General features: G+C 28.3%; 1 protein-coding gene across 2 annotated transcripts in view; it reads left to right on the forward strand.

The window, feature by feature from the left end:
• LOC105135940 (uncharacterized) overlaps nt 1–9,432 on the forward strand; it is a 30,837-nt gene extending 21,405 nt beyond the window's left edge. The window contains exon 2 of one of the 2 annotated variants that reach the window (XM_011041050.1): nt 9,162–9,432. In XM_011041050.1, coding sequence (XP_011039352.1) covers nt 9,162–9,253 — 92 coding nt within the window. In that variant the 3' untranslated portion in view covers nt 9,254–9,432. Of the gene's footprint in view, nt 1–9,132 lie in introns of both variants that reach the window. The other variant, XM_011041051.1, reaches the window with a different exon arrangement.
• The last annotated feature ends 6,048 nt before the right edge of the window (nt 9,433–15,480 follow it).

Genomic DNA, 15,480 nt, shown 5'->3' on the forward strand with positions numbered 1-15,480 from the left:
AAAGAGATGCTGATATAGTCCAAATTGGAACACTATTTGGTAATGGAGTCATATCTGAAGCTGTAGATCTCAAATTTAGGTCTACTTTATATAGATGAAAAGGTAAGACATAGGCCTACATCTTTCATGGAAGTCCAAGATTTAAAATGGTCATTTTCAAGTTCAAATTTTAGCAACAATGAAGAAGTTTGAATTTGTCTGCAACCTAGATACTATTCAGTGTTCAACCCATATCTTGAGTTCTAGAAGTCCAAATGACCTCAATTATTTTTTCCTAGAAATTTCATGTGAAGGTCTAGTTCAAATTCTAACATTATCAATGACGTTTTATTTAAACAAGAAGATAAGAATTGTCATCAAGTTAAGATGTGGCCACCCATTCATCAATTAATCATCAAATCAATAGTTTCTACTTTTAGCCCATGAAAGGAAGCATTTGCCATGCATTTAGGCATCTTGGTTTCCAGATTAAGATCATGCTCTTGCTTTTTCTCTTTATATTGTTGTAATGCTTAAGTTTTTCTTTCATTAATATCTTGTTTATGCCTTTCATTTCCTTTCCTTTACTTAGTTAACTTTTATCTTATTTATGTTTTTATCTTGTTTATTTATGTTTCTCCATTTCATTATGTTTAGCTAAGTTTATTATGTCAACGTTAAAAGGTTACACTAATAGTATAAGAATAAGTATAATGTAAACTCAACATGGACTTTAATATTTGATACTAACATGTTTTGTATTTGTTATCTTATTTACTCTTTAATACTTTGCTTGTTAAATAACTAATCTAGATTTATATTGTATAACACTTAGTACAACAAATACTTGACACTTTCTTAGCACAAACCATATGGTATAATTGACACTTATGCTATGAAAAGAACTTAATTTATTATTAATATAAGTTATAATCATAAATACCTAACAACATTTACAAATATTAGCATTATTCAAATAAGATAACTAATGTACTTATGTTAATAATTTATAATTTGATTGAACTTCCTTTGTGTGTGGTTTCCATTTAAGTAATAAAATAATTTATAATTTGATTGAACTTCCTTTGTGTGTGGTTTCCATTTAAGTAATAAAAGTTTATACTGTACTTGTTTGAAATACCATTAGTGGATCCTCTAACATTGATATTTGTTGTTATCATTGTTTAATCATTACATTGATCTTCCATCTCAAAGTTCTCATCAACTTATTCTTCTTTTTCTATTACTATTACTATTACTATTACTATTATTAGTGTTATTATTACTATTATTACTATTATTATTATTGTTATTCTTCATGTTGTTGTTGTATTACTGTTATTTATAATTTATATAATAAACCTCATTGTGGTTCGACTCCAATTTTGTTGGTTTATTTATTACTTCGACACTCCTACACTTGAAAGAAGACATCAATCTTTTGATCGTGTCAAGTTCACATTTGGGGTTTCCTTAAAAGTGATCCATCCTATCTCAATAAGCTGAAGGAGCTTGTCTTTAAAAGCATAACAACTTTCAATGTTATGACCATTAATGTCATCATGATACTCACATGTCTAGTTAGGATCATACCATGTTGGATATGGGGGTTGAAATGGTTTCTAGAGAATCAAAATAATTTGTCCAATTTAACTAATCTTTCAAATATCTCTTTAAAAGATAAAGGAAAAAGCAATAGAGTTTTCTTTAACTATTGTGACCTTTGATATAGTTGCTTATTAGATCGAACCTGATTAGTCATTTGAGGAGAATGATTAGGATGCTAAGATATAAAATAATCATGATTCATACCTCTCATATAGGAGTTATCTTCTTATTTGTCAAACTACATAGCATTAAACCTCTCTTTTTAATTCTAGATCATTCTCAATTTCAATCCTTGCACCATCATATCTACTATTGTTATTATCTCTATTAAATAATCTTATGAATTACAAGTTATGTAATCATAATAAGGAATCTTTAAAGCATTGATGAAGATGGAATTGAGCTTATTTTATAGTAATGGAGCGTAAACTTGTGTTGTCATTTGTCGCTGTCTCATTTCATATTCCTTGATTGACTCATCATTTCTCATCTGAATTCTTTAAAGTTCTAACCTGGTTAGAGCCATCTTTAAGTTGAATCCAAATTCTTGCAGAAATGCATCAACCAACTATGATAATAATTATTGTTTCAAGAGACATTTAAATCTAAATTGGGTTTTAAAATTATAATAATTATTATTTTAATTCTTTCATGTCTAAGTTGTATAATTTTAAAATTGAGAGTTTTTTACAAGGATACTTTATAAATAAAAATAATAAATATTGTTTCTAGAGATATGTCCTCTCTGTACCTTTTATTTTGAAAGTATAGACATTCATTCCAAAATTATCCGAGAGACATTTATTTTTATCTCTTTATCTCTTCAACCAAATATATTTATGTCTTTATTATCTTCATGTCTTTTATCTTAGGACAATAACCAAACACTACTTAATATATACTATTTAATCTATTTTTAGTGATTTGGATATTAGTTATCTTTTTGAATAAAATTCCAAAAGTCAAGTTTCTCTATACAACTTTATTGTTATTATTGTTCTAAAGGTTTCTTGAGAAATAATAAACCCTAATACTTCTAGTAAGCTAAATCATTTGTATAAAGAAAGCATTATTGTTAACTTGGATATTTCAAAAGGTTAAACACCTAAAAAATCTTAGACCGACAAAGAGACTCCTAAGTAACTAAATGCTTTTCCTATGGCCCTTTAAATTACCCTATCATAATAAAAAGTGATTAATCATGCTAAAGATAATTGAGTTGTCTGCCAACCTAACACTATATTCTGAACTTTTTCCACTGCTTTACTATATGTATTTGTTAACAAGCATATGTAACATAGGAACTCCAAAATATTACCAAAGATTTTTTGTTAAAGCAAACCCGGAAATGAATTGATATCACAAGCCACCCTTGGATGAATAAAACAACCTGATTTTTAGCCACTCTAACATTTATTTTACCAAAAAGTTACAAAAGTTCTGTATGATAACTTTGATTTGCTTCAAATCAGGTTTTGCGAACAAGCCACCCTTGGATGAATAAAACAACTTGATTTTTAGCCACTCTAACATTTTTTTTACCAAAAAGTTACAAAAGTTTTGTATGATAATTTTGATTTGCTTCAAATCAGGTTTTGCAAAAAAGAATTAAGTCACCAACAAATACGAATGACAACTTCACCTAACTTGTTTGAAATCTAGTGTCCTTCAATTCGGTTGGATTGTATTTTTGTCCAATTTATTTAAAAAACAAATAAAATTCAATTCAATTTGACTAAAGATGGATGCGAAGGTTAATGAATGGTTCACCTGACCTATCACTTGACTCAACTTCTATGTGATTTTTTAACCCTTTTATATTTTGTAAAGTTGTAATTTATATTTCAATATAGTACATGTATTTTTATCTTATTATTCATAGAGGATTGTTATGGTTTTACATGTAGATGTAAAGTTTATACTCTATTTTATTGTTTTATGATTTATAGATGGATATATTTTTTTTTAAGCTTCAATTTTATTTTTTAAAATTTGATTAAAAATAGAACAATTGGATCAAATAAGGTATTCGTTGAATGAAAAAAGTTCTTCATCCAATCCAATCTAATCCAATCGTATAGAAGATGAAGTCAAGTGTTGGATATAGATATCTCTGGTTAGATGAGAGCAAAATTTAGTTGCAACCAAATCTATTATCATTCTTGTAAATAACAAAAGGATGAGAAATAATCAATACCTTTTTATTGAAATAAACAAATTCACTCTCTCATCTCAATTGTATTGGATCAATTTTTCCATACATGAAACAAAGGTATTAGAATACAAGATCTTCATGTCGAATACTTTGTGATGAAGCATAGGAATTTGAAATCTTAGCTTTCCAGCTCACTTATAACAAAGTCATTGTGATACGCTTCATAATTAAGAAAGTGAAACTATCTAAAATACCATATCCCTAATAACATTCATGATAAAGTCCTACCTCAAACAATCATAAACCTTTTATAGGTCTATCTTAATCATCATTAGATATTTTCTAATTTTCTTTTCTACATTTAGAATTAAGAGCCAATTATATAATTAAAGTGGTATTACTATGTTTATTTGAAACAAAACATTCGTATTGACTAGCCAATATATGTCAGTTAAAAGTATTTGTTGTGAAACGCTATGTGAACTTCTTAATAAGTTGGCATTCTTTCTTCAATGTTGTATCAAGCACATCATGCACTACTTTTTTTATACTTAAATTTCCTTATATACATGTCTTATGTGATAAAGATAAGGAAAATCTTCAAGTTTCTTAGATTGTTGTATTGGCAACAGACTACTAACATGTTTTACAAAAATAATGATAAAGTTATCTTTGAATAACTTTTTCTACTCTATTTGAACTTATCTCTTTAATAACCTAAACTAATAAGATAATTAGAGAGAAGATAATGCTAACTAATCTTTGTAAACTTCTATCTTAGCTAAGTTATCCTTTTACCAACCATAAAAAGATCTTCACTAATCTAAACTAATAAAATGACAATTATTACAAAGTTGATCATGTTATTCTCTTAAGTGATTATCAGAAGGAGGAAAGTAAAGGTCTAGAGGCAAAAGGTCCAAACTTCTATATTTAAAATTAGTTGAAAATCATACCTTGTTTTTTTTATATGTGGCATGTTGATGACACCTATATCACATTTAGAAAGCATTGAATCTAGATACTCCTCAAACTTTGCCCCTATCTGACTACCATATTCCACTCTCATTGATTGATAACTTGATGATATCTAGGTAAGAAATTTTATAGAAGAACAAGGATTCTCATGAGCTCATCTTTTGCAACTAAGACAATATTGCTTCCTGTGACCTTTCTAGCAGTTAACCCAATAGCAGTTGCTGCCTTCAAATCTATATGATCAGAACCAATTCCAGCTATGAGAAGAGGTTTTTTTCCCTCTTGATCCTTTATGTCGTAACATATAGGGGGTGGAAAGGTGTAGTGATGAGGACATGGAGATCAAGAATATGCTTGTCAAGTTTTATGATAATTATATAGTTGAAGAGCAAAAAATCAACAAACTAGCCATCCTAATATTCTCGGAAATAAAAGGCACAAATCTGAGCATCTTGAAATCATTTAACGTAATTACTACAATTAGAACATGAAGATCAGTAGTTAATCTTGTTGTTCTCTTAGGTCATTAGGGAAAATAAAGGTTTAAAGGCAAAAGATCCAAACTTCTATATTTAAAATTTATTGAAAATCATATCTTATTTTCTTTGTAAGTGGCATGTTGACGAAAACTATGTCTTATTTAGAAAGTATTAAATCTAGATCCTCCTCAAACTTTGCCCCTGTCTGATTCTTCACCTCTAGCTCCATCTTAAGTCTATTATGATACAGTAGAGTGCAATTGAAAGGCTTCAAACGTTGGAGTAAAATCCTTTTGATGTGTCCAGCACCAATATCCCTATTATCTTTCCTTCAAGATTGTAAGCCATGTATACAATAATTGCCACATTTCACTCCTCATTGATAACTTGATGATATCCAGGTAAGAAATTTCATACAAGAACAAGGATTTTCATGATCTCATCTTATGCAATTAAGACAACATTAAAATAGGGAAGCACATAATATCCTATATATGTAGGAACACAACTTCAACAAAGAACGTTGATGTTTAAAAAGAACATACAAACAAGCTTGTAGCTCCTCATATTTCCATCCTCGTGTAAAGATGTGGACAATGATTGTCAATGGAGATCATATGCTATATTTCTAGCCTCTTATTCATTGTAATTTTATTAAGGATTAAATACTTTCTTATCTTACATCTTTTTATGTGGAGGCGTACGTTAGTTTATGTTATGCCAGGTACGTGTAGTGAGACACAACGAATCTTTATTTACATCTTTTTATGTGGAGGCGTACGTTAATTTATGTTATGTCAGGTATGTGTAATGAGACACAATGAATCTTTATTAATTAATACTTAAAAGTGCATTTTTATCAAGGTTTTATGTCATCATTTTGCACTTGAAGTATCAATAACTTTTAACTAAAGTATGTTTTATAATAACATATCTAATAATATAAAATAACTTTAATTTATGGTAAATATTCATCTTAAATACAGGCCTATCACATAAATAAAAAGATTTATTGATGAGTTTAAGTACTGAAATTGAAAGGACAAAGAGATAACCAAACTTAGAAAAAAGATGTTGGTGCAGTCCAAATTGGAACACTATTCGGTAATTGGGTGATATTTGGAGCTGTATATCTTAGATTTAGGTCTACTTTATATGGATGGAAAGATAAGACATAAGCCTATAACTTTCATAAGAGTTCAAGATTTTAAAAGGTGATTGATTAGTACTTAAAAGTGCATTTTTATCATGGTTTTATATCATCATTTTGCACTTGAATGCAACCCAAATATTATTTAGTGTTCAGCTCATATCATGAATTCTAGAAGTTCAAATGACCTCAATTTTTTTCCTAGAAAGCTGAGACAATTTCTTAGAACTTTCATGTGGAGGTATAGTTTAAATTCTGATGTTATTAATGAATTTTTATTCAAACAAGAAGATAAGGATTGTCACCAAGTCAAAAGTTGGCCACCCACTTATCAATTAGTCATCAAATCAATAGTTTCTAATTTTGGCCTATAAAAAGAGGTATTTTTCATGCATTTAGGCATCTTGAATTTCTAGATCAAGATTATGCTCTAGTTTAGCACAAATCGTATGGTATAACCGACACATGTGATATGAAAGGAACTTGATTTGTTGTTAATATAAGTTATAATCATGAATGCTTGACGAGATTTACAAGTATTAGCATTAATCAAATAAGATGACTAATGTAATCATGTTAACAATATATAACTGATTGGAACCTCCTTTGTGTGTGGTTTCCAATGGAATAATAAGAGTTTATACTATACTTGTTTGATATACCATTAGTGGAACCTCTAACCTTGACATTTGTTATTATTATTGTTTAATCCTTACATTAATTTTCCATCTCCAAGTTCTCATCATCATCTTCTTCTTCTCTTTCTTTATTATTATTATTATTACTACTACTACTACTACTACTACTACTACTACTACTACTACTAATTAAGCTCCTTGTGGTTCGACCCCGATTTTGCCTGATTATTTATTATTTCGACACTTCTGCACTTAAAAAAAATATCAATCTTTTGATCGTGTTATTTGTAAAAAAGAAAATATACACATACCACAATCCGATCAATATTTGTCATTAGTTACAATGTACTGATGACCTTGTAATTGCAATAAGTCAGCAATGCCGAAAGCTCCTTCCAAGCAACCCATAAATTTAGGGTTTGATTAAATAAAAAAATTAAAAAAATTAAAAAAATATAGTAACAACTAAAATCCTGTTAAAAGCAAAAAAATTAAACATGGAGTTAAGGGGTTAATTGATCTTGACCTTTTTGTAAAAGTTTTATTTATTTTTAATTGCATCCTTTAATTTCAATTTATTAAATATTATAGTCTTCAATCTGGTCCTCAATTTTTGGATTTCAAATTTTTTTAGCTTGAATTTTTTGTATAAGTTTTATTGGTTTTCATTTTCATCTTTCAATTCAAATTAATGATATTATTTTTTCAATTTTATCCTTATTATTTTGATTTCTAATTTTTTCATAATATTTTTTGTAAAAGTTATTATTCTTTTTAATTTCACTTTTCAATCAAGACATTCTTTTGAATTTTTAAGTTAATTTTTATCCTTATTCTTTTGAATTGTTTTGTCTTTTTATTAAATTAATTTTTCTTTTCAATCTCACCCTTTAATCAAATATAAAATTTATTTTGTATTTTAATTTTGATGCTCATTCTTTTAATTACTATTTTTTTAATCCTTTTGTATAAGAAAAATGGTTTTCTATAAATAAGTACATAGGATAATTTTAATAAATGATTAAGTAATCCATTAAACATGACATGGTAATAAATAAGTAAAGAATATTGTAAGCATCAAGCTCTAAAAGTCCATCTGTGAATAAATGAAAAAAAATGAAAAAATTCAGTTAGAACCATAATTAAGTTTGTTTAAATATCTACGACAATTATATGCCCATTATTTAATGTTTGACAAACAAAACAAGTAGAATAGACAACTATATGCCCGTATTTGCATTTTTGTTGTGTATTGCGGGGTAAAGAAAAAAAACAAGAAGAAAAAGAACATGGTCGGGTCCGTCTTACAAGGAGAATAGACATCTTTGGACCTCCGAGGAAGTCAACTTCCATTTAATTTTCGACTTTATAAACACGGCTAGCCCACCGAATTTATTAGGGGAAAAGCCCGTTCGTAAGTTGCCATTGCCATTAGATCATGACTGATGGCTCACCTGTTTAAGATAGTTTTACTAATAAAATTTTAGTGGCTGACCGACCGATCCTCGAAGGATGCAGCAAATTATGCTAAGCGTCAAAAAACCATGCAGCGAAGGGTAATTAGAAGCTTCTCAGAAAAGCAAAAACCGAATGGAAACTGGGTGCTAACTATATTTCTGACTGCTCGTCAACTGTCTGTGTTCTCCTCATTTACGTATAAATGAGCACAAGACCAACTTCTTATTCATCAACATCAAATCAGTTATCTCGAAAGCTTCTCTTTATTTTAGACCACAGAACCAGCTCCTGATTCATCAAAATATCAAATTAGTTCTCTCTACAGCTTCCCTTTAATTTACGGTTTTTAACCTTCTCTAATTCTAGCGTGTGAGTAAATTGCGAGAGACCAAAAATGAGTGTGGAGATTTTGGATGGTGCCACCATTGTCAACTTTCTGGAGGACGAGGAAGCATTCAACGCGCATATATGTGACCGCTTCGCCCACCTTGATTCAGACCATGATGGCCGGCTTTCCTACGGGGAAATGTTGAAGGAGCTGCAGTGTTTGAGGTTATTGGAAACCCACTTCGGCGTAGATGTGGAAACAGACCCGGATGAGCTTGCTCTCGTCTATGGTTCTCTTTTTGTCCAATTTGATCATGACTTGAATGGGGCAGTGGACTTAGAAGAGTTCAAGTCAGAGACCAAGCAAATGATGCTAGCCATGGCCAATGGTATGGGTTTCTTGCCTGTTCAGATGGTCCTGGAAGAAGACAGTTTCCTGAAGAAGGCTGTGGAGTGGGAATCTGCTAAACTGGTTGCCTGATTAATTCCACATCCATTACCCTACACTATACTTGACTCATTAATTGTCTTTGTGATTTCTTTATTCTCGCAATGTATTCGAAGGTTAATTGTCTTTGTTATTTCTTTCTTCTCCGAATGCATTCCAAGTTTAGCTGAATCTAGCAAAGAAAATAAATGAAACGCTCTGTTATCGGTGAAGGTGCTGGGTATCTTAAAGGTTGGTTTTCTCCTAATGCAATTTGGTCATGACCATTGAAAATTAAAGAAATAACTCTACTAATACAAACTCTACTTAAATAAAAACTTTGAGGCGAATCTGCGGTGTGATTTAACTACATTTTGCACTCTAAACACCTGATTCCAATATCACGATTTGATTAGCATGCGTAAGAAAAAAACTTCCCGCATTGAAAAGAGGGAAGCACTTAATATCCTATATATGCAGGAACACAACTTGAACAAAGAGCCTAGATGCTTAAAAACAACATGCTTCCAGGCTTGTAGTTCCTGATATTTTCATCCTCGTGTGAAGATGTGGACAGTGATTGTCATTGGTGATCATATGCTCTATTTTCAGCCTCTTGTTCATGGTAATCACACGACAAATACTGTGCAAAGAAAATATACACTCACCACAATCCGGCCATTCTTTGTCATCAGTTACATTGTACTGATGACCTTGTCATTCCAGCCAGTCACCAATGCTCAAAGCTCCTTCCAAGCAACCTACGAAACTAGGATTTATTGAAACATACTCATTTGCTTTGAACAACACCCTAACAATTTTTTTGCTTTCTGGAGAAGCCTGCGAACACATGAGCGGAATAACCGGAAAATAAGATGCATGGCAAAAGTAGAACTGTTCGTTTATTTCTTTTAGATTATACGGCACCAAAAATTAGAAAAATAAAAATAAAAAGAAAGAAAGAAAAGAAGGAATTTCTTTGCTGACAGAATATGACATTTTATGTTACTAATATTTAATTTCTTTCATTCAATATATACACATACACACATTTTTCCAAGTGGAATTGTAAATAATCCTAGAATAATTATTATCTATATGGATAGATAAAACCCAATAAATAAAATATAAATATCTAAATTTTTTATTTCTGCAAATAAAAATACTTATTTTTTTACTTAAAATAATATTTTTCCAAAGCTTATTTTTAGAAAATAGAAAATAGAATTGCTCTCCAAAGCTTATTTTTTTTCACAGTGGTTTGTTTGATAATAAACTTAATTCCAACACAACAACTGTATTTGTATTTTTATTTATAGATTCCATGGATGTATTATTGATAGCGTGACAAAGTTTATCTTCTCTTTTCGTCACTTTCCTTTTGACTTCTTCCAGAGTGTTGGCTTTTTTTAATCCAATTGCAACTCAAATAATTGTCCCTTTGCAAAATTGATTTTCGCTTGGTTTTCAAAAAATAACAGATTTAATATTTTTTATATTTAAAAAAAAAATTTATTAACTACTAAAATTATGTATAAAAAGAATCGCATAGAAAAATACTATATTTTTCATCAATATTACGCCATAGGTTGAGTCAATTGTTTCTAAAGTAAAAAAAGATATTTAAGTAATGATAACTTGAGTTTAGCTATGTTAATTTGATAAATACGTGAAATCAGATAAAATGAAAAGCAAAAAAACAACAAAAATTAAGGATTAATAATCTAATATTAAATAATTAAATAGAAAAAAATCAATTTAAAAAATATTGAAGGAAAAAACTAAGTCAAACTAGATTCACTCTATTAATCTGCCACCTATGACATGCGATCACGCTTAAAAAATTATTTTTAAAAAATAACCTAGAAAAAGGATTGAAGTTAAATAGGCATAAAAACATTAGAAAAAAAAATCTGAATCAACATAAAATAACTTGATTAATCAGTAATTTGGAATAATCTCATAAAAAAAAAACATAAAAAATAAGAAGGTTTAAAACCTAATAATCTAATATTAAATGATAAAATTGAAAAAAAAAATATTTAAAAATATTCAAAACAAACTTGGTTAACTTGACTAACCCTTGACCAAGGATAACCATATAAAATAAGAAAAGGATAAAAAATAGCAATTAAAAGAATAAGGACCAAAATTAAATAAAAAAATAAGTGAAATAAAATATTGAGGGATAACATTGAAAACAAAAATTAAAACAAAATGATTAAAAAAAAGTAATTAAAAGAATGAAGACCAAAATTAGATAAAAATTAAATAAAATACAATTTTAAGGGATAAAATTAAAAAAATAAATTAAAAAAATTAAAAAAACCATTAATTAAAATAATGAGTAATATATTTAATATAAAAATTATATAAAACCATATGGAAATTGAAGAAATTGAAAAAACAAAAGAATCCAAAACAAATATAGGTCAATCAAAAGAAAAGAATTACAATTTAAAGAAAAAAATAAATAGGAAAACTCTAAATTTTGATTAACACAACATGAATTTTAAAAAGATAAGAAAGAAAAGATAGAGGGAAACAAATTCCATCAGCACCTAACTACCATGAATTGCATTATTGGCACCACAATATCAATTGTGTTGTTAGTAAATGCTTTGAATGATATGGTGGTTGGATTTTTTTAACTATTGTAAGATGTTGCATATGCAATGCTCTAGTTACTAGCACATTCCTTATACACGCTAGCATTTTTTTTCTTTTCTAAAAAACTAATTTACCCCTAATTTAAATAAATTATAACAAAAATAACATCAAGAAAATTCAAGAATACCACTTGACCTCTTCTTTATTTTTTTCATGGGGTTTAGTTTTTTTTTAATTTACAAACAAATTTTTTATACTGTCATTATACTATAGCTAATTATTTAAGTTTTTAAACATATCATAGAACTTATATAAACAAGTTTTATAGTTTTTTCCTTCATTATATTCTATGAATTATATTCCAATGATAATTTATAAGAAATAAATTTAAGTTTGGTTAGTTGGTTTAGAATTATTAAGAAACTTCAACCAGCTAAACTTGAAATAAGCTTAAATCTAACAAAAATTAAATTTAAGCAAGTCAAACTTATGCTTGCCCATTATAAATACAAACCGAGCATGAGTGAAATTTAATCATACCAATACTCGCTTGAACTCGTTTATAGGCCCTTTAAAAATAATTGATTACTAGTGAAATCTCTTGGTGAAATATTTTTTAAGTGCTTGTAAGCTACTTTAGACATACTAGATCAGTTGCTCCCACCTCACCACTAGGAAAATCAAATATTTTTTCAATGCTAGAAAAAATGTTTAAGCTACGATAATGTTTTAAAAAAAACAAGAGAAATCCTAGAGCGAGGTTAATGATCTTCTGCCTTGGAAAATTATTGTAGGAACAGACTCATTAATATATTTATTAGAATATTGTATAATGACATTTTTATTCCTCCACCTAAAAAACTTAATACCAGCTTTCAAGGGTATTGAAGTTTTTTAATAGTGCATATTTGTTAATTTAATAGAGAGAGATGAGTCTTTTCTCATCTTGATATAATAGTAAAATAATTAAAATATTATTGTAAGTGAAAAAATATTAAACTTGGCATAATTTTAAAAATAGTATTTTTGTTAATATAAAAAATAATACATAATTAAAATACACAGAGTAACAACAAAAATATTATTAAAAGTAAAAAATTTAGACCTCAAGGAGCTTCTTGATCTTTGCCCTCTTATAGAAACATTATGTGCTTCCAACTGTATCTTTCAATTTTAATTTGTCAAATATTATATTTTGTAATTTGGTGTTTAATATTTAGGTTTCAAATTTTTTTACATTGAAGTTTTTATATAAGTTTTATTTGTTTTGATTTTTAATTGTTTTTTATCTTTTTGTAATTTTTTTTAATTTCACCTTTCAATTAAAATATTATTTTGATTTTTTATATCAATTTTTATCCTTATTCTTTTGAATTATTTTTTTTCAATCTCACCCTTGAATCAAATATAAAATTTATTTTGTACTTCAATGTTGATCCTTATTCTTTTAATATTTATTTTTTAAATCCTTTTATATAAGAAAAATGTTTTTATATAAATAAGTGCATAGGATAATTTTGACAAATGATTAAGTAATATGTCATAATTCATTTTTGAGGTTATACTTCAAATTTTTCTTCTTTTTTTTCCCAAAATAAAAGTCAAAAATGAAAATAAAAAAAGCAAGAAGATTAGCGACTTGAAAAGGCAAGCAGAGGAGTATTTCAAATATATAGGAAGATCAAGGTGCAACTTTAAATCCCTAATTGTACCCTATTTTATCCAAAATTAGAGAAATAATGCATATTCAAGGTCAAGTTAAAAATGTATTGGATGAATATGCTTAAAATTTAAGCCTAGAGATATAATTAGCTATTTAATAGGCCAAATTAGAAATTTAATTATGTTTAGGAATTAATTTGGGTCCAATTAAAGGATTTAATTCTATACAAAGACTTAATTATACTTTAAATGAGTCAAATTAAATTTACTAGGGGCTTAATTGGTGAAAATTTAACTTTGGAAGTTCAATTTGGGTTTAATTAAAAAAATTCAAAAATTTAGAAGACCGAATTTTATTTTCACAAAGTCCATTAGTTTAACTTAGGGGTAAACTTACATGAAACTCAAAATTTTAGAGTCAATTAAGGGTTAAAGTAAAGAGATTCGCAACCAAAGGTTATTTTGTAAAGGGCGTCGAACTATTAGGGGCCTAATTAATGAAAAGCAGGGCTGACATTAAAAACATTAAAAGTTTAATGGTCAAATTATATAAATCTAAGATCAAGAAAAAATTTCAAAAAGGCGTTGAAATTCAGGATTGATATTAAAATTTGGTAATGGTAAAATTGCATTAATTTAAAAATTTAGAGTCAAATAAAGACAAAATTAAAAGAAATCAAAAGTTAAAGGATCAAATTAAACTTTTTCAAAAACCCTAATATGAGGTCCAAAACAACACCATTTTTTAATAGTAAAAAAAGTGGGAATCAGACGACGCATTTGGTTCTTATTCATTGTTTTCTTCTTTTGACCCGAAAAAATTGCTCGAGTGATTACTTGGCAAAGGCATTTAATGTTTCATTTTTCAACCAAATTGAACATACCATACACTAGTATGATGGACTAACCTAAATTGGTCTACAGACGTCGTGGTGCCGCCCTAAATTGAGCAACTCGACTAGCCTTTAGAAACCAACTTTTTTAGATCATGATAACAATTCTAAACCAATAATTGGGATCCTTTTATGTAGAATCAAGGGCCAAGATTTAGCACTAGTAAAGACAAGATGTTCCTTTTTCATCCCAAATAAATAGGACTGGATTTCATGCCTCGAGTTTTTAGAAATTAAAGCCCAAATTTTTTTTAAAAAAAAAAAAGTTTTTCTTCCTACATCTTTACTTCTTTTCTACTAGCCATCCTTTTCCTCCTCTTTTATAGCGCCTCTGCCACTAGCACTGCCACCAACAACATGTCGGCCTTCCCAGCATTGCCGACTAGCAATCCTCTATTGTTAGTAAATTTCTTCTTCTTTTTTTTGGCTGCAAACGGGGCAGCCATTTACTTGTAACATTGTCTTTCCATTAACCATTTGCTTCATATTTTTAATAAATAAATATTTAATTAAAAGACAAGAAGGGTATATATAAAAAATTTAATTTAATTCATGTGCAATAATAAATTTGTCAATAACTTTAGGGATTTTAAGATAGATCAACCCTATATTTGATACTTTTTAGTTGTTTTTTTCTTAGTTTGAACTTAATATAAAGCTTACAACATGATCTTTAATTTGATTTAAGAAAAAATAATTAACAAATATATTGCAAAAATATATCACTCAAAGATTTTGAATTAAAAACAAGTAATTTAATTTCTCTTTCTCAATACTATATAAATACAAAAATTCATTAATTATAACTAATAAACTATAAAAATTTGCAACCGAGAGAGGGAAAAAGGAAGTTATTAATTCTAAAGCTACCACACTTCATCCCCTTCAACCTAAATTGTCAACATAAATTTCAACCCTTCATTTCCTGCTAGAAAACTTGAGCCTCAAATAAAAAACGAAACTAAGAGTTTTCAAAAAGTCTATGTGACATGACTAAAAGATTGATGTCTTCTTCCAAGTGCAGGAGTGTCGAAGTAATAAATAACCCGGCAAGACCGGAGTCGAACCACAGGGAGGTTAATTATACAAATTATAAATAACAATAATACAACAACA

This window comes from Populus euphratica, unplaced genomic scaffold (assembly GCF_000495115.2).
Source record: "Populus euphratica unplaced genomic scaffold, PopEup_1.0 scaffold155.1, whole genome shotgun sequence".
Taxonomy (NCBI): domain Eukaryota; kingdom Viridiplantae; phylum Streptophyta; class Magnoliopsida; order Malpighiales; family Salicaceae; genus Populus; species Populus euphratica.